Below are 26,202 nucleotides of genomic sequence, written 5' to 3' on the forward strand. Positions count from 1 at the left end.
CAGCGCAAGACTGTATAATTTTGGGTTTACACTCCAAAGGGGGTGCGTGCTTGAGTAGCTGGAAAGTTCCCTAGCTGGAGTCTTCCCATGCAGGGCAGATCACAGTGTCTGCATGTAACTGCAGCTGGGTGTGTCCCTACCTGTATGTGGTCTAGGCAGCTTGTCACAGCAGTACAATGTAAAGGGAGCCCAGGCTGATGGGTCGGGTGGGCTCAGTGATACCCCAGTTCCAGGTGGCACCCTGGGGGGAACCTGTCACAGTCATTTTTTAATTTTAACAGTTAAATTTTTTTTTAAAGAGAGAACCAGCAGAAAGTCTAGTCTTTGACATAAAAGTGCAATCCCTCCTCTGAGCTACGTGAGCCCCATTCAGTTAACAGAAAAAGAGAACACCGTTTCTAAACGGTTTTGAAAACCGAATATCTTTGTCTTATAAATGGCTCAGCCAACTAATCACTGCATCTCTCTTTTAAAAAAGAGCAATGAACATTTCACTGGCTTTAAGAAGCAGTTCTTAGATGAAGATTAGTTTTTAAAAAGCCACATTAAGTATCCTGACCTGTTAGGTAATTTAAATTAAACCTAAAATGTTTTAAATCTGAATTATATTTATGCTCTTTACACTTCTCTAATCTTTCACAATGAAAATAGACCAGTTAATTTCACTTTGTTCTCATGCATTAAAATGGGCTACAGACACTGCAGGTCTTATTTAATAAACTACTTATTTAGAATTTATTTGGTAAAACTATTTCTTTAGAACGTTATAGACTTGCTTTACAAAACAAAACTAAGACAAATTTGACCATTCCTTTTAAATTCTGCCAAAGATATGAAAACATGTTTTATTTTAGTTACAGACAACCCTGACGTTCATTAGAACTTGGACAGGCATATTCCTTTGCAGGATTAGGGCCTAAAAAGTAACATGAAATTAAAGCCATAAGAGTCTACAAATACAGTTATTCTCTTGCTCTATTAGTAACTTTAAGGGGAAAAAAATCAAAATAGGTTGTGATGACCACTTCCCAACCCCTCTCAAAAAAATCAGAGTACATCCCTACAAGAAAGCAGACTTTCCCATATTCAGATAAAGGAAATGAGCAGAAGGCTATGAAGTCCACTAGGCAACTTGCTATAGCAATTTAATGTGGAAGACACTCAGACACTACAATCATGGGTAGCAGCATAAAGTTGTGAGATTGGTAAATCTCCCTCATGGCTAGGGCCCGACCAATTTCACGACCGTTAAAAACACGTCACAGACTGCAAATAAGCCCTTCCCATCAAATCCGATCTTCCCGAAATCAGCCGGGCTGGGGAGGCACAGGACTTGTCCTTCCCCTGCACAGCTGTTATCGGAGGAAGATCAGACCCACCTCCACAGGCAGTGCAGAAGTGAGGATGTACCACCCTCACTTCTGCATTGCAACAGCCCCAGAGCTGGGCTCTGGGCTTCCACCACCCCCCGGCTCTTGCAGTGAGTCAGGGTTCCCGGGTGGGGGGCTTCTGCCCCCAGCAGCTCCTGCAAGTGCTCAGGGCACTGGGTTCAGGACATCCAGGCTAGGGCCTGCTGCAGACCCAGGCTACTGCTTCTCCCACACACCCCTGTGGCTCCTGCCGGGGCTGTGGACCTGCCAGGGCTCAGGGCTGCCACCCCCAGTAGCTCCAGCCCCCAGAGTTCCTGCCCAGCTCAGGGCCGTCTCCACCACCACGGCTCAGGATGCCCAAACCCCAGGGTTGCTGCCACCGTCACAGCTCCTGCCCAGGATCAGGGCACTGGAGATCCGGGGCTTCCGCTCCCTCCTCACATAGCTTGTGCCCGGGCTCTGGGTGTCCAACCTCGGGGCTGCTGCCTCCCCGCGCCTCTTGCTGGGCTGGGGGCACCCAGGCTCCAGCCAGGACTCAGGGTTTCCACACCCTGCAGCTCCTGCCCAAGCTCAGGGACCTGGGCTGGGGGCTGCCACACCCCACAGCTCCACCCCCTCCCACCCACTGCTCCTGCCTGGGTTTGGGGTTGCTGTCACCCCCCACGGCGCCAGCTGGGACTTGGGGTGCTCAGGCTCAGGGCTGCTGCCCTGCCACAGTTTCTACCCAAGCTCCTGCCCCTCCTGCTGGCTCCTGCCTGAGCTTGGGGTTTCAGCCCCCATGACTCTGCTCAGGGCACCTGAGCTTGGAGCTTCAGCCCCCATGACTCTGCTCAGGGCACCTGAGCTTGGAGCTTCAGCCCCTGCAGCTCTTGCTGGGGGTTGGAGCTTCCACCCCGTGGCTCCTGCCAGGGCTGGGGCACCCATTTTTCAAATTGTCTGGGGGCCCTGGGCACAGGCCCCATGTGTTAATCCACCACGAACCCTAACTAGCAACTAGGACCTCTGGTTGGGGTGTTCCCAGCAGCAATGGGGAGATCAGGTCTACCTCCACCTCCGGCAGCCTCCTCCAGCTCCAGGAAACTTCGCAGCTGCTGCTGCTTTCACAACTGGGCTCTGAAGGCAGCACAGAAGTGAGTATGGCAATCTTGCAAACCCCCTGTAACAGCTTTGGGACCCCCCCCACACACACAGTTCCCTTTGAATCAGGACCCTCATCGTTAAAACACCGTGAAACTTCAGTTGTAAACATCCAAAAACATGAAACTGACCAATTTTAAGACCCTGTGGCCGTGAAATTGACCAAAGTGAACCATGAATTTGGTAAGGCCCTACTCATGGAGTTTAGCTAAATGACAGTCCAAACTGAAAGGGTAATCAAGATTATGCTCCCCGCCGCAGGAACTCTGAGCCTCCCTCCCCGGCCCAGAGGAGCTCTGGGCTGGCCGAAGCCCCAAGTCCCTTCAGCCCCCACATCTGCCCAGAAGAGCCCCAGGCCAGCAGCAGCAGCCCGGTGCCCCCCCAAGCAGAGGAGCCCCAGCACAACTGGCCAAAGCCCCAAGCAGAGAAGCCCTGGCACGACTGGCCAAAACCCCGAGCCGAGTCTCCCCTGCCTGGAGGAGCCCCGGCTGAGCTGGCCGAAGCCCCGAGCCAAGTCTCCCCTGCCCGGAGGAGCCCCAGCCGAGCTGGCCGAAGCCCCGAGCCAAGCTGAGCCAACCTCCCCCACCTGGAGGAATCTGGGGCTGGCTGCAGCGGTGCCTCCCCCCCCCAAGACCCAACCCGCCCGCTAGCCAGGGGAAAAGCATCTGTACAAGACGTTTTTGATATGCCCCATGCAGGTTTCAGGGTTGCTGAGGAGGCGGTATGTGCCTCCTCTGCCACCCGGAACCTGCATAGGGCATAATAAAGCAAAAACTTCGTCACCAAACCACACAACTGGAAGTCCAGTGGCCACAGCAGCACCAGGAGAGGCAGTGCCTCCTCTGGTCTATTGTACCCGCCACCCATGAATTGAGGTAAACCACAACTGAGTTATCTTCCCATTAGGCAATGCGGAAGCTCAGTTCATTTAAGTTTTCAAATCTGATCCAGTGAGATGATCATTAAGATGTTTCACCTAAAAGTTTTCTATTCCTTCTGTTCAGAGAGTCAATTATGTGAATGAACTTTCAGAGGAAAGCAGTTACACAACCTGGGGCACACGGTGTGGTGGCAGATAGGCTCCCACTTCAGGAACTGGTATACTTGTCCTATTGTACTGTCCTGGGCTCAGACTCATCTGATCCCCAGTGGGAACAGAAGGTTAATGGGAAGACTCATGGGCTGGAGAGATTCTGGGACAGAAAATGGTTGTCAAACCCTGTGTGGTAAAACCCCATCAAAATGATGAAAGGATGTGTAACCTCCCAGAAGGGAGATCTGGTTTCAAAAGCGTGTAAGATACAAAATAGAGAGGTAGAAATATTGGCATCACTAGCAATCAGCATAGCCTACCAACTAGTATGTGTGTAACGTGGAACAAGACAAACGAGAACGGTTCAAACTTATACAGTAAAAAAATTTGTTACCTTTTCTTGAGTCTGCAGATTGGAAAGATGCTAATTGACCCATTCAGCATAATGGATTATCTCTGCAACCTAAATTATCTTTAAGTGTCATTGTTAACTATTTACTTGTTTTAGTATAAACATCCAGTCCTTTCCTGCCTCCCACAATTCCTCAAGTGCCAAAACCCTTCCATCCATCTGTAAAAACCTCCAATTTAACTCAACCTAGCACTAAAACTTTATTCTCAAATCCCAATATCAAAAACTAATAGAATGCACCAAATTCTCTCTTAACACACTTGAAACATGGGTACATATCTAGAGCTTTATGTCAAGACTTCAACTGCATTTCTCACAAGAAAGACTCTGCAGAGCCATTCATTTTAGACACCACTGTAATTTAATACTGAATTAAGTTTAAGTATTTTAGGAGGTTTTTTATTAAAAATGCAAATATTTATGTACTAACAAGGGATTGTATATAATTCCATGAGGGAGACCACAATCTTCCAGGAACTAAGAACAGCAGGAGACAGTTAAGCAAATTCACTCATGTTCTAACACCTCTTCGGAGCTACCACCTGGAAAGAGTCTCGCATATATTGGTTCAAGCTAGATTATCCAGGGATCAACAGAAAGAAGGGACTTTTGGTTAAATAGCCTGAGTTAAAAAGGACTTTCAGCCTTCCCTCTGATCCAGTAGACATAGAACCTAGGGAGCCCCAATCCTTAGGAAAGGTTGGAAGGTCTTTGGCCCACTGCAACCCATAAGCAGAGTCATCCCTAGCCATTTTGGTGCCCTATGCAGCCCTCCCACGTGGGGGTGGCGGCTGGCCCCAGGCCTTCCTGGGGGGGCAGGAGCAGGTTGTGGGGCAGGAGAGGAAAAGTGTCCCCCAGCACGGGCCAGCGGAGCAGGTCGCGGCCGGGTCACTCCACTTCCTGCCGCCCAGTGAGTGGAGGGCAGGCCCAACCTTTCCACTCCGCTCTGCTCCCTTGGCTCCTAGCCTTGGGGGGGACCACCCCTCAGCACTCACGGGTGGCATGGCTGGAAGCTGGCTGAGTGGAACGAGCTGGGGCCCGGTTACTCCATTTCCCGCCACCTGGTGAGTGCAGGGCAGGCCAGACCCCTGCTGCAGTCCTCGGGGGAAGGGGCGGAGTGGGGGCAGAGGCCATGGGGAAGAGCTGGAGCAGGGGCTGGAGCAGCATGCAGCTGCGTACTTGGCATATGGGTAAGGACGGCCCTGCCCATAAGACTTAGGTGTGTGTTTGAGCTGAAGCTGTGATCAACTTGTGCCCAAACGAAAAACGCCCAGTCCAGAGGGGGGAGAAAGCCATGTCTCCACCCATGAAAAGGGACAGTTTAGGAGCCTGGAGCAGGTGCCCTTGCTGTACCACAGCAGGGAAATACAGGTGCAACTGCCCTGAACTGTGACAACTGCCTCAAATATTTCCAATAGGCCAACTAGTCTACATTAAGGATTATAACATAACCCTAGAGCATAGCCTTGTTTGAAGGCTGAACCACCGGAAGTGGGGGGGGGGGGGAGAGGGGGAGGGAGAGACGGGGGAGACGAGAGAGACAACCCTTTCCTGAACAGTTCCTTGGCATGGCACAGGTAGAAAAACGTTCATGATTGTAACACTTCAGAGTAACAGATGCAGCACAAGAGATAAGCACTTCCCCTACAAACAATCTAGAATTTTCATTGAAAAAGGTATTTTTCCTGCTCTGTGTTCATGTGTGGTCATCAATAAACCTCAAAAACAAGCAGGTCAGGGTATTTTGACTGAATGGATTATGAACTTGTTTACAGGACTGTTTCCAGCTCTATTTTATTCACTAGAATTCAAGTCCTGTTAAAGCCTTAAAAGGACAATTAAATGAATTATTGAATCTCTTTATTACCCACTCTCCCCCCCCCCAAAAAAAAAAAACAAACACACAACACAACACCAAAATTTTAAGGAATTCCAGTTCCAAATAGGCAAAAACTGTGCACATCTTCAATGAACATCCAATTATGTCTAGCCTAAACCTAGGGAAGTTGCAAAGCTGCACTGAAGTATAATGTTCTCTGTAAGCTTGTAGTCACCACTAGAGGGCTTCCTTGCAACTCAGTTTCTTAAGGCTCACTTCAGCTCTGGCTTAAAACAGATTTACAGTTTCACCGAGAGCTCAATTACAGTCTGGAAGTTCAGACATTCTCTTACTTTCAGAAATGACTTTAGAAATTCCCCTTAAATTTTCCATTAAATAAAAAGCTTTTCAAATAACTTTTCTTACTTCTAGGCATTATTTGTATTGTGGTAGCACCCAGAGACCCCAACCAAATATCAGGGCCTGACTATGCTAGGCACTATACAAAGAAGCAGTCCCTGCCCCAAATTACTGCTCAAGTTGGATGCTATTAGCCCCATAATTAGAGTAATGGGCCATCCTTTGAGGTAGTGAGATTGATAAATTGTCTCATACCACTTTCTGGTATACACAGGCAGAAAAAAATTGTTTTTATTGTCTTGTTTTTAATTTCAAGGATTGAGAATACAAGCAGTGATCCTATTAATCTCTTTGCATCTCCCCCGCCCCCAGCTTACATAGAGCTCTTCTTCAGGTCTGGGAAACTCAAAGAGTTCTGTTCAAGCTCAAAAGTTTGTCTTTCGCCAACAGAAGTTGGTCCAATAAAAGATATCGTCTCTAATATCCTGGGACCAACTTGGCTGTACCACCACTACATTTTAAGTGTAAGATGCGGGCAGGGGAGATACAAAGAGACTAACAAGTTTCAGAGTAGCAGCCGTGTTAGTCTGTATCCACAAAAAGAACAGGAGTACTTGTGGCACCTTAGAGACTAACAAATTTATTAAAGCATAAGCTTTTGTGGGCTAGAGTCTACTATATCGGATGCATAGAATGGAACGAACACACACACACGTTGGAAGTTTCCATACAAACTGTAAGAGGTTAATTAGTTAAGATGAGCTATTATCAGCAGGAGAAAAAAAAGACTAATAGGATCACTGCTCGTATCCTCAATCCTTGAAATTAAATACAACTTTTTCCGTCTGTGTATACTAGAAAGTGGTATGAGACAATTTATCAATCTCACTACCTCAAAGGATGGCCCATTACTCTAATTATGGGGCTAATAGCATCCAACTTGAGCAGTAATTTTAGGATTACAGAGAAAGCTTTAGTTTGCCTCCCTTCCAGCAATGGGTCTTTGGCCTTAGATATTATGAAAAGAAACATTGGTTTCTATTTTATTTCAATATTCTCATCTCATGCTAATCATCACACACCCCTCTTGTGCCTGAGCTCACTTACGTTTTCAACGTTCCAGATGTCATGAGTTCCGTCACCAGAACAATACATTTCTTTCCCTTCACTGTAGACTCCCAGGAATCATAGAACCGAACAATATTAGGATGCTGGAGCCCTTTCAGCATTTCAGCTTCCTCTTTAAATCTCTGCCGCTCTGACTTTGACAGCTTCCGATCCTAGCAAAAAAAAGAAAAAGGTTATATATAAAAACCTATAAGAAAATAGTCCACTTTAAACATGGAAGGGCAGCAAGCTGAAAACGTGACAGGACTCTTGCACATTAGTAAGATTCTGAAGTCCACTCAGATTTATTCTCTTACAAGCAATTCACTCCACCCAATTGTCATTCAACTGCATATTTCATGTTAGCTTTTTTTAAAATGCATTATATAAATGCAGATGCATTCTATTACTACAGCTTTTTATCAGATTTAGTAGTTTATGCCATACAATTGCTCTCTAGAGAGTCATTATTCCTAGGGCTTGTCTACACTTACAGCACTATGGCAGCGCAGCTGCACCAGTGAAGCTATGCTGCTTTAACACATAGTGAAGACACTACCTATGCCGAAAGGAGAGCTTTTCCTCTCAGCACAGGTACTCCACCTCCTTAAGAGTCCGTAGCTATGTCAATGGGAGAAGCCCTCCTGTCGACAGTTATCTACACCAGGGGTTAGGTCGGTATCTTCTACACCCGAGCAATGTAGTTATACCATCATAGGTTTATAGTACAAATTAGGGCTCACTCATCCTCTGAGCCAGTTCTCCCCCACACCCCCTGGCCAAAAATCAGATTCACAGCTACAATTGCTTAGGGGATGGGGATACAGTGGTCCAATACATTTAAGGATCCCCAAACATTAAGAAATATGCTTCAAAATTGCCTCTTTTGTATGCAGACTAAACATGTTAGGATTTCCCTGCTGCAAGCAGATCAATATCAAGAGTATAGGACTGAACTCTATATTTAGAGATTTAGGATTGGTCCACACCTAAAACTTAGTTTACACCCGACTGACACTAGTGTCTCTCTTCGACCTCTCTCTTGGGTGAGAAAAAGTAAGCCAATCTAAGCCCCATTACAGACACTGCTATGTTAATGGAAGAATTCTCACATTAGCCTAGCTACCAGCTCTCACGAGGATGGATTCACTACAGTACTTTGAAGTTGCAGCTCGGGCTCTTAAGCCTACAGAGGAAGGTTGGTCTTCAGAGTGCGAGCCGCAACCTCAAAGCACTGTTTCTTCAGCTACTTTTAGAGGACTAGTCCAAGCCCCAGTAGCCTGAAACAGTCAACCTGGGCTAGGAGGCTCGCTCCAAAATGTTAAGTAGACATTTCCTAAATGTGACTTCCCAATAGTATTCAGGCTATGTCTATACTACATCAGCGCAGCTGCACCAATGTAGGGCTTCTGGTGAAGACCTGTAGATTGTATAATTTACTTCACTCAGAGATGTGAACAAAGTAACTTCTAGTGTAGACATTGCCACAGCCATGCTAATCTCTCCAAACTATCCTTTATTCACTTAGAGATCTTTAACTATTTCAGAAAGTCTCTCCACTGAAGTCTTATGTTATGGAGGAACTGCGGCTATTTTCCAGATATAACATTATAATTTAAAGACAAGTAGTGTAAAGATTTTCCAGATGAAAATGAAGGAAAAAAAATCAAACACTTTTAAAGGTCTTCAGAACTCTTAACTATAAGTTATACCAGAGGTTGGCAACCTATGGCATACGTGCCAAAAACGGCACGCGAGCCAATTTTTAGTGGCATGCTGCTGTCTGCCAGGGATCCTAGCAGACAGCAGCGTGCCACTAAAAATCCTGCCCGGCCCAGCCCAGCCCACTCTTCTCCGCCCCCCCCCCCCCGCTCTCTCCTTGCCCCCCGGTGTGCTGGGTTCCTACCCCTTCTTCTCTCCTTCCCTGTGGCCGATCAGCTGACAGCCCTTGCTACTGAGGGGGAGAGGGAAAAGCGGCTGTACGCTCACGCTCTCTGCTCCAGGGACCTTGTGGAAGGGGGTGGAATCGGCATATCCCCTCCAGCCCCCTGCCGTGAGCCACTCAGGGCAGGGGGCTGGGAGCACCCCCACAATTCCAGCCCACACCCCCAGCCCTCTGCCCTGACCCCCCCACAACCCCAGCTCTGACTCCTGCACCCTCTCAACCCCCTGCCCTGACTCCTGCACCCCCCACACACTCAGCCTCCCACACCCCATGCCCTGACTCTTGCACCCTCACCCCGAGCACCAAAATGGGAGCTCCTGCACACACACACACTCCCACCTGCACCCCTCGCACCAAATGGGAGCTGCCCAGTTAAGCTCTCCACACCCAAACCTCCTGCTCCAACCCTGAATCCCCTCCCTCACTCTAGCTCCTGGCCAGACCCTGCACCCCAGCCTGCTCCTTCACCCCCAGCTCTGTGCTCAGCGCACTCCCACCCCCATCTCGGTGCAGAGGGAGGAAGAGAATGGCTAGAACCAGGGAGAAGGTAGGTACCTACTCTATGTGGACAGGGCCGGGACCAGCGGGGCCAGCAGCCGGGAACCCTGGCTGGCAGGAGCCAGCGGACGGACCCCCAGACTGGCAGCAAGCTGAGCCGCTCAGCCCACTGCTGATCTGGGGTCCCGGCCGCCGGCCCCATTCAGCCCGCTGCCAGCCCTTTGCCAGCCGGGGTCCCAGCTGCAGGCCCCGCTCAGCCCGCTACTGGCAGAGGTGAACAGAACCCCAGGCTGGCAGCAGGCCAAACAGGCCAGCGGTGTAAAGATCAGCATTTTAATTTAATTTTAAATGAAGCTTCTTAACCGTTTTGAAAACCATGTTTACATACAATAGTTTAGTTATATAATAAATAGACTTATAGTGAGAGACCTAAAAAATGTTAAAATGTATTATTGGCACGCGAAACCTTAAATTAAAGTGAATAAATGAAGACTTGGCACATCACTTCTAAAAGGCTGCCGATCCCTGAGTTATACATACAGCTCACCATTACCTACTTTGTAAAAACTACTCAACCACAATGGCCTACTTTAAAACATGTGTATCCCAAATACTGAATTATATTTTATAATCCTGTTTGAAATGATACGACTGATGGGTCATATGACAAGCTATTTGGCTTATAGGTAACTTAACATTCAATATTTCTAATTCTTCCCATTTCAGGAATGAATGCATGCCAATTATGGTTACTTTCCATGTAAAAACAGAAGATACACTTGCCAAAGACAGATATGCAGCAAGCATGTATGTTTATAGGTCTCGTGTCACTGTATGTCTCAAGTGTAGATTTGATTTTGCAGTCTGAAACTAATAAGACCTTTCTGTCCCCTAGAAATAGGACAGACTGTAAAGGCTCCAGGTAAGGACCAGTTCAAGGTTAAATAGCACTTGTTTCTACAATATGAATGAATGACAGTAAAAGCAATGCATCACATTTTTAAACACACAATCTGCATATCCATGCATCAGCAGAACTGCATCATATACACATGCTTCCTGGCAGAAGTCCTCAATATTTGGGCCAGCACATAAAACCTACAATACGAGACTCTCTGCTCTCAATATCAGGTGTATCATGTTCCTGACCACTGCTCCACGGCCTTGACTCCAAAATACTTTTAAAAAATTATATGTACATATATGTACTTGTGTTGATACTACACAATAAATATTCACATACTGAAACAAGTTTAGTTTGCAGATTGTTCAAAAAAAAAACATTTAGACTGTACTTTAGACCAGCTTTTATTATTGAAAAAGTCTATCAAGCTTTTAAGTTTATTATAAGTAATTATAGCCACAAACTTAGCAAAACCATTCAAGATTAAGTCAGGAATTATTATTATTTCTCTCTACTACTGTCTTGAGTTTCTCTATTAAAATTGGCTTAAAGCATTCCCAATGCTATAATTTTCTGGGTGTATAGTGTTCATCAGAATGCGTTTGTAAAAATAAACTTTATGCTACCTAAAGTGATGTACTACAAACTTTGCTAAAATCAGTTTTAGACCATAACTCTGTTATGTTGTTCTCATATTGTAAATACCTTACATCTCATCCCAAACTCAGATGATTCAACTTCCTGACATCATTGCAATACTACCACCAAAGCTCAAAAGAGAATTTAACTAGTGTTGCTCCTGGTTACATACATACCCATAACAGGCATATGTTGAGCCATTTTATCCTCACTGGTTACATCAATGCTGATATCATGTCCCTATAGATACAACTATTGTGCTGAAGACAGACACTCAACACTGAGCACTGGCCGGAAGTCACAGCAAAAGCAGTGAAGTGAATAATTAAGCATCTGCTTTAGAAGTCATGCTGCCCTAATAGTTTGGGACAAATTTGCACACTTAATGCATGCCAGCAAGTTTCAAGCTGGGGTAAGGAGTTGTATTTTCACAACAGGGGGGAAAAAAAAGGGAGGGGAGGCCTTAAGTTGTGCTGCTCCAGTACTCTAATGCAATATTAACTTCAAAGACATGGGGGAAGGGCAGAGGGAGGAGACACCACTTGTCCATTGAACCACCAGTAAGTACCAACTTTATCTTAATACTATTCTAGGGCAGATCTACACTTAAAATGCTGCAGTGGTGCAGCTAGTAGCACTTCAGTAAAGATTGTACTTCTCCAGTGGCAGCTAATTCACCTCCAGAAGACACAGTAGCTATATCAACAGGAAAAGCCCTCCTGCCGACATAGTGCTGTCTACACTGAGGGCTAGGTCAGTATAACTGCATCACTCAAATGTGTGGATTTTTCACACCCCCGAGTGACGTAGTTATACTGATTCAACTCTGTAGTGTAGACCTGGCTTTAGTCACATTAGTTTCCCCTCCACTCTCCATAATCACACCCATAACTGCTACAAGCATTAAGATTCCCCTCACTGTTAAGACATATCCATGCAGGCTTATAGAAGAAACATGTTGATATTTAGAGGTTAATTTTTCAAGAACACATGCACAATTGTGTGCTTAGTTTGTGCACATGCAGTTACCACCAAACCATGTATTTGCACACACCTCAAAGGACTAGTTATGTACCAAACTGGTCATTTGCACACGCAACAAAGTGCCTTTAGTTGTGCATAACTTAGTATTTAAAAAAATTAGTCCCCTAATACTGTAACTGGCACAAGTTTAATATTAGTCTTTTTAGGTTTCTAGAGCCTAAAACCTATTAGTTCTATAGTAAGTCTTCTTTGCATGTGAAGATGAGCTACAGCAACTCCCATCGCATATTCACCTTTCGACACTCTTCTGTTCAAACTGAGCTGTCTGAGGGCTTATCTACCTTTACAGCGGCACAGCTGCACGCCACTGTAGTGCTTAGTGAAGACATTACCTACACCAATGGGAGAGCTTCTAACATCAGTATAGGTACTTCCCCTCCCCAGCAATATATAAACTATGTCAACAGGAGAAGCCCTCCCATCAACGTATTACTGTCTACACATCAGTGATTAGGTTGATATAACTACGTTGTTCACGGGTGTGGATTTTCCACACCCAAGCGAGGCAGTTAGACATTTGTTTGTAGCGTAGACGGGGGTGAGTTTGTGAAAACCTGACAGCCTCTATCTTAAGGTCCATAGTCTTCCTTGTACAAACATACCACTTCTGGAAAAGCAATAGTCTTAACAGCCACTGTTGCTGAACTACTGGACACCTTTATTGAATTCATGAAATAGTCCATCTACCTCCCACCCCCGATATGGCCAATCCTGTTAGAGAGGTACTATTAGGCATGAAAACTATGAAGAAAAGTGGCAAGATGAAAGAATTAAACAGAAGTCACTAATATTGACACAAGAAACTTCTGTAAGATGGTGGTTCTCAATCTTTTCTATATCAGGACTCCTCCCCCTGCTATCTAGCCAAGATTGAGCTAGAATGCCCTCACTTTCAAGAATACACAAAGAGCGGGGTTGTTATGGTCTCTAGGCTGAGAACCTATACTGCAAGAGAATCATTACCCCAATTCTACGCATCTGAAATGCATCTACAAAAAATGGAAATTTTCAGGTTCCACATATTTGATGACTGTCAAGGCATGTTACAAAGCTCATCTTTTATCTCCCAAAATTTGAAATGGGAGGAATTGTATTTAAGGGTGGGGAATTAAGGAAGAGTGGATTGTTTGTGGCAGGTTGTTTAAGATAAATTCCTTCACTTGGGTTAAGTGACTTCAAGGGTACCTGAATTATATGGACAGAAGCCCTATTTATCATTTTTGTAAATCTGAATAGGCATCTAAAGTGATAGTTTCAGCACATACCTACTGCTCTAAGTCACTAGCAATTCCAGGTATTCGACTAGATGTTTAAAAGCCAGCAGGTTAACATTAACCAACTGCAAGTAGGCTAAGTAAAGGAATAAGTCAAACACACACACACAGGAAAGCAACTGAAAGGTGTTTGCACTCAATTCAGCAGTATAGATCCATTTTAGTGAAAGGAGAAACTACTATGAACAACAAGGACTGGAAACTTGATATCCTTCACATCAGTGAGTTAATAGAAACCCATGCTACTGTCACTATAAGCACCCTTTGAGTGGGGGGAAATGGCTCATTCACTGAGATGGAAAAATTACTTGAGTAAAAACACTTAAGAAGCCTTAGGACAGAATAAAGCAAACATCAAAATCTAGAATTTACAAGAAATAATGCAATCATTTGGCATCTTCAAGCCATTGGGGTACAAAGGCAAGGCAAACAAGTAGTTAAATCCATTTTAGGAAGTGAAATTGAGAAGCATTTGACAGCCAGTATATTTTTAGTGTTGCATAAAATGGACAGCATTGTTCTTCCTGAATTGATATCTACCCCCAAGGTCTCAGTGTCATATCCCAACCACAGGGTTGCCTTCAGAACAAACTGGAGCAGATGCATCAAGCCTACACTGTTCATTTCATTCATTCCTTTCCACCTACATTAAATTGTTTTGACAAGCCAGAACAACAAAAAAGCAAGGCTACCCGGCACATGACTTGAACTTCTGTAGAGCCAGGGTCCTGGAACAGAGACATGCAGCAAGAGAAACAATTGTTCAGCTCAGTACCATTCCTTTTTTTTTTCTTGGCAGATGCTATCTATCCATGTATTTTCCATTGCAATTTCTTTCAGTTGGGAGACAGATGGCTGTATCAGAGCTGTTGTACATTGTGCAATGACTGGTAAAACATTTGAAAGACCCACTTTAGTCAGCCATGCCAAGCAAGATATAGCCTCACCAACTCCCTTCCCTCTTGCATTTTGTTCGTACATTGAAAACACTAACCGAAACAACCATCACCCTCCCACATCTCTAAGGTACCTTATATGAGACACTGACACAGATAATGCAGTAGCTTAAGTTCCCCTTAAAAATACTTGCCTCTTGGCAGCCCAAAGTATTCACACATCAAGTCAACATTTACAGCTGGATCTTGATAAGTTTTATTTGGCTTTCCTGTTTTTAGGGACAGTTAATACATTTGAGATCCCAAATAGGTAGCTTCATGTACAATGAAAGAAAAGGGGGATGCTAAATATATCATTTAACCAATATGTGTATGTTACTACTGCCTTTTAGATCATGAAATACTACAGTGGACTGGGCCACATTCTCAATCAACTTAACAGTTCATTCTGTCTGGAAAATCCACATTTCAGCATCTCTGTAGCGTTTCTTCTGAGTACATAACTTGGAGAGGTTCAGGGTTGGGTAGCGGCGGAGTTCAGTATTTCCCTTTTCGTAATAGTCAATACTATTATATACGTAATACTATTATATACGTAATAGTCAATAGTCAACAGAATAGTAAGCCTTCTAACACAAGTGATTGTTTACACTTGCAGTAAAGCCTAGCTTGGTTTACATCTGACAGACATCTATTACAACAGAGCTACATATTGCAGCCACATTGCACTTTGCTCTACCAAAAACACACACACAAGCAGTGAACAGGATAATGCACAGCAAAATTCTTATACAATAGAAGCACTTACAAATAATTTTTCATTGTTATCAGTTTTATGCCTACTTGCTTGCAACAACCAAACAATCAGGTGTTTATGACACCTGTATACAATGCTGTGGAACACAGGGGACTGGCAGGAAGAAAGCAATTGCCTAGGAGAAAGTTCTAGTATAGAGGAAACAAAGCAGGACAACAAAAGAGTGTTCACACTAGGGCTTTTTTTAAACCTTTGTTCGTTCATCTCATTTCAAAAAGTCAAGAGAGAGCCTAGACTTAGGGTCCAATTCTTTATATACACCTTTCACATATCACTAGGTTATTTCCCTCAATGAAAAACTGCACCCCGAATGGGCCTTCACATAGACAGCTAGAGACCAAGCTCCTGTCAGTTGCTATATTCATAAAATGCCAAATGAGCAAGTTCTGAGTTGTCAGGAGTCCCTCCCCACTCTGAACTCTAGGGTACAGATGTGAGGACCCGCATGAAAGACCCCAAATCTTATTTCTACCAGCTTAGGTTAAAAACTTCCCCAAGGCACAAATCCTTCCTTGTCCTTGAATGGGTACTGTTGCCACCACCAAGTGAGTTAGACAAAGGTTCAGGAAAAGGACCACTTGGAGTTAGTTTCCCTAAAATATCCCCCCAAATCCCTTTGCCCCTTTTCCTGGGGAAGGCTTGAGAATAATATACCAACCAAATAGGTTAACAAGGTGAGCACAGACCAGCCCCTTGGGTTTTTAAGGACACTAAAAACCAATCAGGTTCTTAAAAACAGACCTTTATTATAAAAAAAATTAAAAAAAAATAAAAGCACCTCTGTAAAATCAGGAAGAATTTTACAGGGTAATCAAATTAAAAAAAAACAGGATTCCCCTCTAGGTAAAAAACTTTAAAATTACAAAAAAAAAAAACCACACACACACACACACACCCACCCCCCCCAGGAATAAACCTCCCTCTTAGCCTAGTGAAAATTCACAATCTAAAACAAAAGATACTCCAACGCATTTCTTTGTTATTACTTACTTTTTCTGTAATTTTAGAAGTATTCACTAGGAGCTGGATTACTTGCTTGGTCTCTGTCTTGGAGAGAGCACAGAGCACAAAACAAAAACCTTCCCCCACAGATTTGAAAGCATCTTTTCCTCCCCTTATTGGACCTTTTGGGCAGATGCCAACCAGGTTATCTGAACTTCTTAACCCTTTACAGGTAAAGGAAAGATTTCACGCTAGCCTTAGCTGTATGTTTATAACATAAGTGAAGTAGAAATCTTATGCATAGTTCTTATCTTGTAATTTGTTACAGTCAATGTTGATACGATAGCCACTTGTGTTCTATTGCTCCTCCAAAAGACCGCTTGTTGGAAGCCTCCCTGACAACATGCCATCTAAGAGCACAGTCTTTGGTAAGACGGATTTAAAAGGAGACCCCCTGCACTAGGACAAACTTATTCAGCCCTGCACCCCATCCCTCCCCGCAACTTCCTCCCACTCATGCATAATACTGCTTCTAAATTTTTGGTCTTCACTTTTGATAACTGCATAATTGATTCAGGTAACTGTCCTAGCTTGTGAACAAAAATACCTACTCCCACAACAGTACTCCAATACTTTACCATGCCAGGTACTGACTTCCCAATTTTTCCCCCCAATAAATAAAATGTTAATTGCAGCAGTATGTATTGACTTTCAGAGTTTAGTTTTTCCAGGACTTGAGATTTTTCAATTGTCCAGCATGTCCCAGGTTGATCCCTTTAAAGAACTGTTCCCCCTCCTGCACCCTAAAATCATTGCACAACATTGACACAGTAATAGCTCAAAACAGAGCTAATCTAAAGCTTTCTGTGAAATCACCAGATCTTTGGTCTTGTGCACATTGATGTGCTGCCTCAGGAATTCCATACATATATACATACACACACAAGATTTGAATCCATATTTTTCTAAAACAAAGTCACTGCACAGAAGCAAACCACCACCTAATACACTATGCATAGGTAGATATAAAAGGAAGAGAAGGTTACTCACCTTTGCAGTAACTGAGGTTCTTCAAGATGTGTCCCCCGATGGTGCTCCACTTCAAGTAACTGCACTCCTGCGCCTCTGGTCGGAGAATTTTGACAGCAGTGCCCAGTTGAACCACACATGCATTCTCCCCATCTCACGCCGTCAGTGGTGATTAACTAGCACTGTATGACCAACCCTCCCACCCCCAACCCGCTGTTCCTTCTCTACCACAAAGCACCTTCTGATAACTCCAAAGTAGAGGGGAGGAGAATAGGTAATGGTTCACCCACAGGGAAAATATCAAGGAACCTCAGTTATTATACAAGGTTTTTTTCTCCAAGTGATGTCCCTGTGGGTCCTCCACTTCAGGTAATTGTAGAGTAGTGCCCCGCAATGAAAGGGAGGGGCTTCAGAGATGGATATGTGATCAATTATAGGACCATGAAGCCTAATAAAGGGTCAAATGTTGAGTCTTGCTCGATTGCATAGTGCTGAATGAACATGTTGGCTGCTGCCAAATCGGTTGCTTTACATAAGTCCATAATCGGTATTTTATTAAGGAAGGCTATCAATGTGGAGACCAACTTGGTGGAATGTGTTCTAATCCCCACTAGGGGTTGTAGTTTGTGTTAACGGTAGCAGAGGTGAATGCACTCTGAAATCCATTTGGAGAGTCTCTGCTTGGATACACCTTCTCCTTTCGATCTCTCCTTATTAGAGAGGAGCAGCTTTGGAGTCTTCCTAAATGGTTTAGTCCATTCAAGATAAACTAGTGCCCTTCTGACATCAGAGTATGGAGTACCTCTTCTTACCTGTATATGGAAGAAGGTAGGAAGATGGATGGGTTGGTTGAGGTGGAACTAACTGTACTTTAGGTAGAAATTTAGGATGTGGTCTTAGAGTGACTTTGTTCTTGAAGGAGATCATGTACATGCATCTTGTGGATGTGATAGTGACAAGGCAGGCCACATTCATTGATATAATAGTGAACATGTAGCAAAAAGTTTGAATGGAGGTCAGGTAAGAGAATGAAGCACTAAGTTAAAATCCCATAGAAGCACTGGGACTCCGAGTTCAGGATAGAGGGACCAGACACTTTTTAAGAATTGTTTTGTAATTGGATGGGTGAAGACTGAAGAGCCATATACTTTATGATGGAAGGTTGTGATAGCTGCAAGATGTACTCTAATTGAGCTCAGTGAAAGACCTGATTTTTTTAGTTCAAGTATATAGTCCAGAACTAGTGGTAGAGCGAAGACGGTGGCTCTGATTTGTTTGTTCTGGTACCATGTGTGGAATCTCTTCCATTTGTGGAGGTAAGAAGCATGTAGTCAATCACCTACAGTTTAACAAGATATCCTTCACCTCCTCTTCTGAGTAGGTCATCTCTTTGCCTTGGAATCACGAAGGAGCTATGCCCTCAGGTGGAATATCTCCAGGTTCGGATGCAAGATCTGGCCTGCATCTTGTGACAGGGTATGTGGAAGAAGGGGGAAAACATACGGCATGCATGCAGACATCTGCTGCAGGTATGGGAACCAAATTTGTCTGGGTCATATGGGGGCTATCAAGATGACTGGTCTTGATCTTCTGTATGATATTGGACAACAACAGGGTAGGAAGGGAAGATGCATCCCATCTGAGGGGGAAGACCTTGCCCATGGATCCTGGCCTCAACTCCACTCTTGAGGAAGTTGTTGGACATTTGCTCTTCTGAATTGTGGCATACAGATCTCTGGTTGGGAAGCTCCATTGTCAGAATAGGTCCTGTATCACCAAGGCATTTATTTCCCATTCACGATCATGGGAAAAACTTTCTGCTTAGCATGTCCCCTCTGGTGGTCCAGGAAATAGGAAGCTGATATGATGATGCGTGATGGATGTGCTAGTTCCACAATTTTAATCCTCAGTGCAGAGGGAATGCGACCTCACTCCTCCCTGTTTATGTAAAATAAGCAAGCAACATTGTACGTTAGGATCCGTATGGTTTTGTTTCTGATCATGGGCAGGAAGTGTGAAAACATGTTGCAAACTGCTTGCAATTCCATTATGTTTATGTGCAGTGCTGACTCCGGGGAAAACCACCACCTGCCCTGTACTTTGATATTGTTCAGATAGGCACCCGAGCCAACTAAGGAGATGTCCTTTGCATCATTGCCGGGGGGAGAGGGAGGTGTCAGTTTTGTCTTGCATGACTTCTATGGCCTCTTCCCGAGTGGAGGCCTTGAGCAGACAGTTGTCTAAATATGGGTATATCATGACCCCTTCTTGGCGGAGGTGGGTCACCGTCACTGCTAGGAAAATACTAGGGGGCTGTGGAGAGGCCAAATGGCAGTATCATGCAGTGATAGTGATCTTGTCCCAGAACATATCAGAGGAATCACCTGTGTGATGGATGTATGGTGATGTGGAAGTATGCATCTTGAAGGTCGAGGGCTGAAAACCAGTCCCCTGGTTGCTAAAGTAACCATCCTGAACCATTGTGTTTTGATGCACTTGTTGAGGTTGCTTAAGTAGAGAATGTGCCTCCAACCTCCTCTCTTTTTCTGGGAGAAGAAATAATGAGAATAAGAGTCCTTCCCTCTGTGCTGTAATAGTACCAGTTCTACCACACCCAATTGTAGGAAATGGTATACAGCAGAACTTCAGAGTTACGGATACCTCAGGAATGGAGGTTGTCCATAATTCTGAAACGTTCCATAACTCTGAAGAGGTTACGGACTTCAGCCACACTGGAGATCAGGGCTGCAACTGGTGGGGGGGCCCGCAGAGCTTCTGACCCTCCATAGCATTGGGGTTCAGCACTTTAGACCTGGGAGGAGCACTGAAGCTTGGGGGGTTCAGTCCCACAGCTCCATTCCTAGCTTCAGCCCTGCGAGGGGCGCCAGGGCTTGGGGCTCCTCACAGCTTCGTTCCTGGCTTCAGTTGGGTGGTGCCAGGGCTCTGGGCTTTCGTTACAGAGGGAGCACTGGGTCTGAAACCTAAAGCCCCGGTGCCCCCCATGGAGCTGAAATCAAAAGTGGAGCCATGGGGCTAAAGCCCCAAACCCCAGTGCTTCCCCCAGGTCTAAAGCCCTAAGTGCCAGTGCTCCCAAGGGTCAGAAGCCCCAAACCCCACCCCTCCATGGCCGGGAGCCCTGACACCCCCCATAGAGTATTCCCCCCCCTTTTTGTCATCTGCACTACTGCCTTAGTGAGTATTTCCCGTTCCACATGTTGTACAGTTGACCAATAAGTACATAACTCTGGTGTTCATATCTTGGAGGTTCTACTGTACTTCCTGTCTTTAAAAAGTGCTCATGAGAGGGGTCCCTGAAGAGGGATGGTAGGGGAATGGAGGTTAACTGGATGGAGTAACCAATGTTGAGAATTTCCAGCACCCATTTGTCCAAAGTAATAGTTCGCCATGCTGGGCAGGCTAGCAAGCCAGAGCTCAGAAATTCAAATGGAGTTTGTTAATGGCATGGAGGCTTTGTGGGCCACTAGTTACATCCTGAATAAAAATCTAGCACTACAGGGAAACAACACAGTCCACAAAACTAGATTAGCAAATGTCTGAACAAAGAGTCCACTGAGCTCAATGTCAAGGACCGTTCAGCTTTCCTGTGAGGAACCAAGAAGTGGAAGCCCAAATACACAAAACAATTGCATCAGCTTTTTTTAAAATGCCACCTCAGAATCTAATTCTACAAAGTATCAGGCAGATCTGACAAATACTCTTCAGAGAAAAAGAAAGCGTTCCAGAGCCAAAATTTCCATATAGCCACAGGCTCAAACATGGATCATAGATCTCTCCACTAGCTCCTTCATGAGGACAAGGCATGAAAGAGTAATTAAAAGCAGCTGAACAGCTGTGGATCCAAATGCATGTGACAGGTTTTTCATAAGACTTAACATTATAGATGCTTAAGTGTTCATAGCATATAGGCAACCCCTTAGTGTTTTATAATATTGTACTTTTACAAACATTACATCTATTCAGTATTGCTAATCACAAAAAAGTCACACCTGCACAACTAGTAAAAAGCATTCACTTTTTATTGCTAAAGTTTGGTTCTGTGCAAGCTTCCAGATCAAATTCTCCTACCCTCCCGTTTCCTTGCCATTCCCAGGTGAAGAATCCATGTCACAATACTCCCAAGGTTCATTTCCAAGATATATGCACATGACCCTTCTTTGAAGATAAAAACCACAGAAATGTAGGGCTGAGACTTTGAGAGGTCATCAAGTTGAGCCCTAGAGCCCCCTGCACTGAGGCAGGACCAAGTAAACCTAGACCATCCCTAAAAAGGTATGGGAATTCCACAGCATCCCTTGGAAACCTATTCCAGACCTTAGCTACACTTATTTCTTCCTAATATCCAAGCTAAATCTTCCTTTCTGCATATTAAGCCTATTACTTCTTCTCCTACCTTCAGTGTACATATGATCATGCCCTCTTTGTAACAGCCTTTAATTTGAAGACTGTTTCAGGTCCCGTCTTACTCTTCTTTTCTCAAGACTAAATATGCCAAGTGTTTTTAATCTTTTGTCATAGGTAAGGTTTTCTAAACCTTTTGTCCTTTGGACTCTCCAATTCCATCTTTCTAAACAACACTGGACAGAGTACTCAAGTGGAGGCCTCACCAGTGCCAAGCAGAGCAGAACAGTTATCTCCGGTGTCTTGCATATAAACACTGCTTTCGATACACTCCAGCATATTAGTCTTCCTCAAAACTACCACATTGTTGACTTACATTCACTAACACCCAGATCCCTTTCAGCAGTACTACCACCTAGCCAATTATTCTTCATTTTCTAGTTGTGAAATAGATTTTTCCTTCCCAAGCGTAGTACTTTCCATTTGTCTTTATTGAATTTTACCGGGTTTATTTCAGACCAATTCTCTAATTTGTTTTGGGCATTTTGAATTCTAATCCTGCTCTCCCAAGTGTTTGCAACAGCTCCCAGCTTAGTGTCATCCATAAATTTTATAAAGCACTCTTCACTTGATTATCCAAGCCATTAATGAAAATATTGATTACTACTAGACCCAGGACTGACCTTTTCAGATACAACGTCCCAGTTTGACAGCAAATCACTGAGTGAAGTCTTTCAACTAGTTGTGTATACACCCTATAGTAATTTCATCTAGACTACATTTCACTTGTTTGCTTATGAGAATATCATGTGGAACCATGCCAAAAAAGTCTTACTAAAATCAAGATGATATGTCTACCGCTTCCCCACTAGGCCAGTAACCCTGTCAAACAAGGAAATTAGGGTGGTTTGGCATGACTTGCTCTTGACAAATCCATCCTGGCTATTCCTTATAAACCTAGCTACTTACAAATTGTATTTGTACAATTTGTTCTAATATCTTTTCAGGTACCAAAGTTGCCATATCGAAGCAACATGTATGTGCTCATTACTATTACAGATGATGCCTGGTTAAGGAAAAGGAGGTTGCCAGGGTCCCTAGGGAAACAGGTTTCCAGGGGATCTCCCCTTAAAGGAGTCCCAAATTTTTTAAGAAAGCGTCTCTCCTCATGGAATATGCTACCTTGAAGATGGGCAAGGGTTTTCTTAGAGCTGGACAACTGCCTGTCCCTGGCACACTGCTGGCTTTCTCCTGCCTTGCACTGGAGAAAGGCACCACTAAGGGTGGGGTTGTCCTGACTGAAATGAAGTGTGTCCAAGGGGTTTCCAGGCCTCAGGAGTCTCACCTTTGAAAGCCATTTGGTAATTGGCAGAAGAGTCACCAGAACCAGCTCACTGAGAGCAGAGGGGAAGCCCTTCATTTGGAGACAGTGTCAGCTGGGACATAAGTCATCCAGGAGGATATTGAGATGGGGCCCTTCAGGGGAAAGGAATGATCTCACTGGAAAGGAGACAGGTTAGAGCTGTCTTCTCACAGCAGTGCTAGAGAGCAGGCTGGCCTTGAAACTGGGGTGAGTCTCCTATCATGGCAGAATGATCCTTACTCGCGGGGGTGGGGGGTGATTCTTTGGGACCAAGTCCCCAGGGTGAAGGTCCCAGTGATATAGGGGTTCACACAGGGTTGGGAGCATGATGTTATTGGGTGGTAGGAAGGGTCTTTAGAGTCAGACCTCAGTACAGTGAAAAAATGGCTACACCTAGGTCCATCCAGAAACAGGGTTCTGCTCAGGATTGGGGATCCTACTGGGGTCTTCACCAGGGCAGGTCCTTGGGACAGGTAACTCCACTGAGGGCCTGGTCTCCACAGTGGAGGATATCTCTGGATCCAGCGGAGCTCCCAGGGCAAGCTCCTCAGGTGAAAGGGGTGCTCCCAGGGTCAGATATGCTCAGGGCCTAGCCTCCCCATGGGGAGGCAGCTTCTGAGGTTGGGTCCCCATAGGGATGGGATCTTCTCAGACCCTGGTTTCTCTAGGCTGGGTGGATGGGGAGCCTCCCAAGGGCATGATCTCCTCAGACCCTGGTCTCCATGGAAATGGGGGGCTCCAATAGTTTTGTGGTTCCACTAGTGTATTTGGAAAGTAAAATCAAAAACACACTGCTAAGATAGTTATCCAAGCTGTCAGTTCTTGAACTCAGTCATTTATTTTAATATTGACCATTACAAAGTTTGGGGACAGGGATGGAGCACACAAATGTATTACTGAAGAAGCCACTAGTATATCAGGAATGGCCAGCGCGTAGGTCTCTGGGTTCAGAACACAGCCTGCACTGTTGAGCTACAAGGTGGCCCATGAAAACCGATGACTGCAGCACACACTATTCCATCATCAGAACTGAAAGGTGCTTGTCTCAAACAAGCTACAGAGGCTTGCAAGCATAGCAATGTTCAATACATCTCTTTTGCTTGGCTCAAATGTGAGTACTATATGAACAATATAGCTAAAAGAAATCAACCTACTGTCCCAAGGCATTATATGAAACAAGGGGGCGGAGAAACCAGCAAGACCTTAAGACAGACAAACCCAACTGCTCTGCCATAAAAATTGTGCTGCCGCAGAACATCTTACATTATTTTTATTATTAGAAGAGAGACTTCAAATTTGAAGTGCCACTCCTCTCTACTAGTTGGTATAGAAGGTGGTCCCAATCTTTCTCCCCTCTCTAGAACCTTTTCACAGGTGCAACTAAAAGAAAAGAAGTGGTTTACTTACTAGCAATTATTGTTCTCAAAAAGCTGCCTCTGTGTGCATTCACAATTATGGGACCTAACACCTATAGAATCCAGAGGCAGAACTGTATAACAAAGCCGAATGCACTGTGGAGTGTAGAAGTACTCCTATTAGGAAGGCATCATAAGCTCTGTCTATATAAAAGGGAGTGCACTCACACACGGCCCTTCCCCAACCACCATGGTCCCCTTTCCCTAGACCACAGAGTCCAGAAATGCAAACAACTCCAAGGCAGAGGTGAAGGCAGGTGGATAGTGGAAATGCACAGACACTCAAAGAGCAACTACTACTAAATAACCCCTTTTTGAGGGGTTCTGTGTGTGACAGGTTGGATCACAGAAACCCCCTGGGGCTACCAACTGATGTGCCAAAACTCCTTCTGGCCCTGCCAGTTTAAGACTCCAGCACCCTGTCTTGTTGAACCAGACATGCCAGTCTGCTCCAACGCAGACCCAGGGTCTGAACCACATGCCCCAAAGCTGAAACTTAACTGAAAGCAGCTTAAGAAATGTTCCTGTCTTTAACACTCAGATGCCCAACTCCCAGTGGGATCCTAACCCCAAACAAATCCGTTTTACCCTGTATAAAGCTTATACAGAATAAACTCAAATCGTTTGTTCTCTATTATACTGATGGAGAGATATGCACAGCTGTTTGCCCCCCCCCCCCCCAGTATTAATACATACTCTGGGTTAATTAATAAGTAAAAAGTGATTTTATTAAATACAGAAAGTAGGATTTAAGTGGTTCCAAGTAGTAACAGACAGAACAAAGTGAATTAACAAGCAAAATAAAATAAAGCACACAAATCTAAGTCTAATGCAGTAATAAAACTGAATACAGATAAAATCTCACCCTCAGAGATGTTTCAATACGTTTCTTTCACAGATTAGAAGCCTTCCTAGTCTGTACACAGTTGTTTCCCCTGATACAGCCCTTGTTCCAGCTCAGGTGGTAGCTAGGGGATTTCTCATGATGGCTCTCCTTCTTTGTTCTGTTCCACCCACTTATATATCTTTTGCATAAGGCAGGAATCCTTTGTTCCTCTCTGGGTTCCCCTCTTTCTCAATGGAAAGCACCAGGTTAAAGATGGATTCCAGTTCAGGTGACATGATCACATGTCACTGCAAGACTTCATCACCCACTTGCCAGCACACACCTATACAGGAAGGCTTACAAGTGAAACAGAGCCATCTACAGACAATTGTTCTGGTTAATGGGAGCCATCAAGATTCCAAACAGCCATTAATGGCCCACACGTTGCATAATTACAACAGGCCCTCAGAGTTGTATTTTATATTTCTAGTTTCAGATACAAGAGTGATATATTTATACAAATAGGATGACCACACACAGTAGATTATAAGCTTTGTAATGATACCTTACAAGAGATATTTTGCATGAAGCATATTCCAGTTACATTATATTCACACTCACTAGCATATTTTTATAAAATCATAGAGTGCATCAGACTGTGTATTACCAGTTATGGAGATTAGCAAGCAGAACCCCCCTTGAGGATAGCAGGCAAGGAGTTCTAGGCAAAAAATTAGACCATAGTATCATTAACATATCGAGCATTGCAGTGGAATGTCAAATCTAAGAAAATAATACTTAATGAAAAAAACTTCATGTTGCTGCAGTACAATCTCTACAACATGGATCCCTTTCAGGCAAGCAACAAAGGCAGCTGTTGCTCAAGTATGCCAATGTTGAAATCTCTCTTAAGCCAGTGGAAAAGTGTTTAATAGGTTCTTCCTTACACCTTGCCCTTTAGATAACAAATCTATCAGATTTGTTCCTAAGGGATTAGCCTTGTTGAGATAATA

General features: G+C 44.4%; 1 protein-coding gene across 6 annotated transcripts in view; it reads right to left on the reverse strand.

Annotated features, from left to right (window-relative positions):
• The window catches only part of WNK1 (WNK lysine deficient protein kinase 1), a 174,299-nt gene that overhangs the window by 111,855 nt on the left and 36,242 nt on the right, over window positions 1–26,202 (reverse strand). For all 6 annotated transcript variants that reach the window (XM_043517897.1, XM_038395823.2, XM_038395814.2 and 3 more), the window contains exon 2: window positions 7,239–7,411. In XM_043517897.1, the coding sequence (XP_043373832.1) occupies window positions 7,239–7,411 (173 nt within the window). The remainder of the gene's footprint in view (window positions 1–7,238; window positions 7,412–26,202) is intronic.

This window comes from Dermochelys coriacea, chromosome 1 (genome assembly GCF_009764565.3).
Source record: "Dermochelys coriacea isolate rDerCor1 chromosome 1, rDerCor1.pri.v4, whole genome shotgun sequence".
In the NCBI taxonomy this organism is placed as follows: Eukaryota; Metazoa; Chordata; order Testudines; family Dermochelyidae; genus Dermochelys; species Dermochelys coriacea.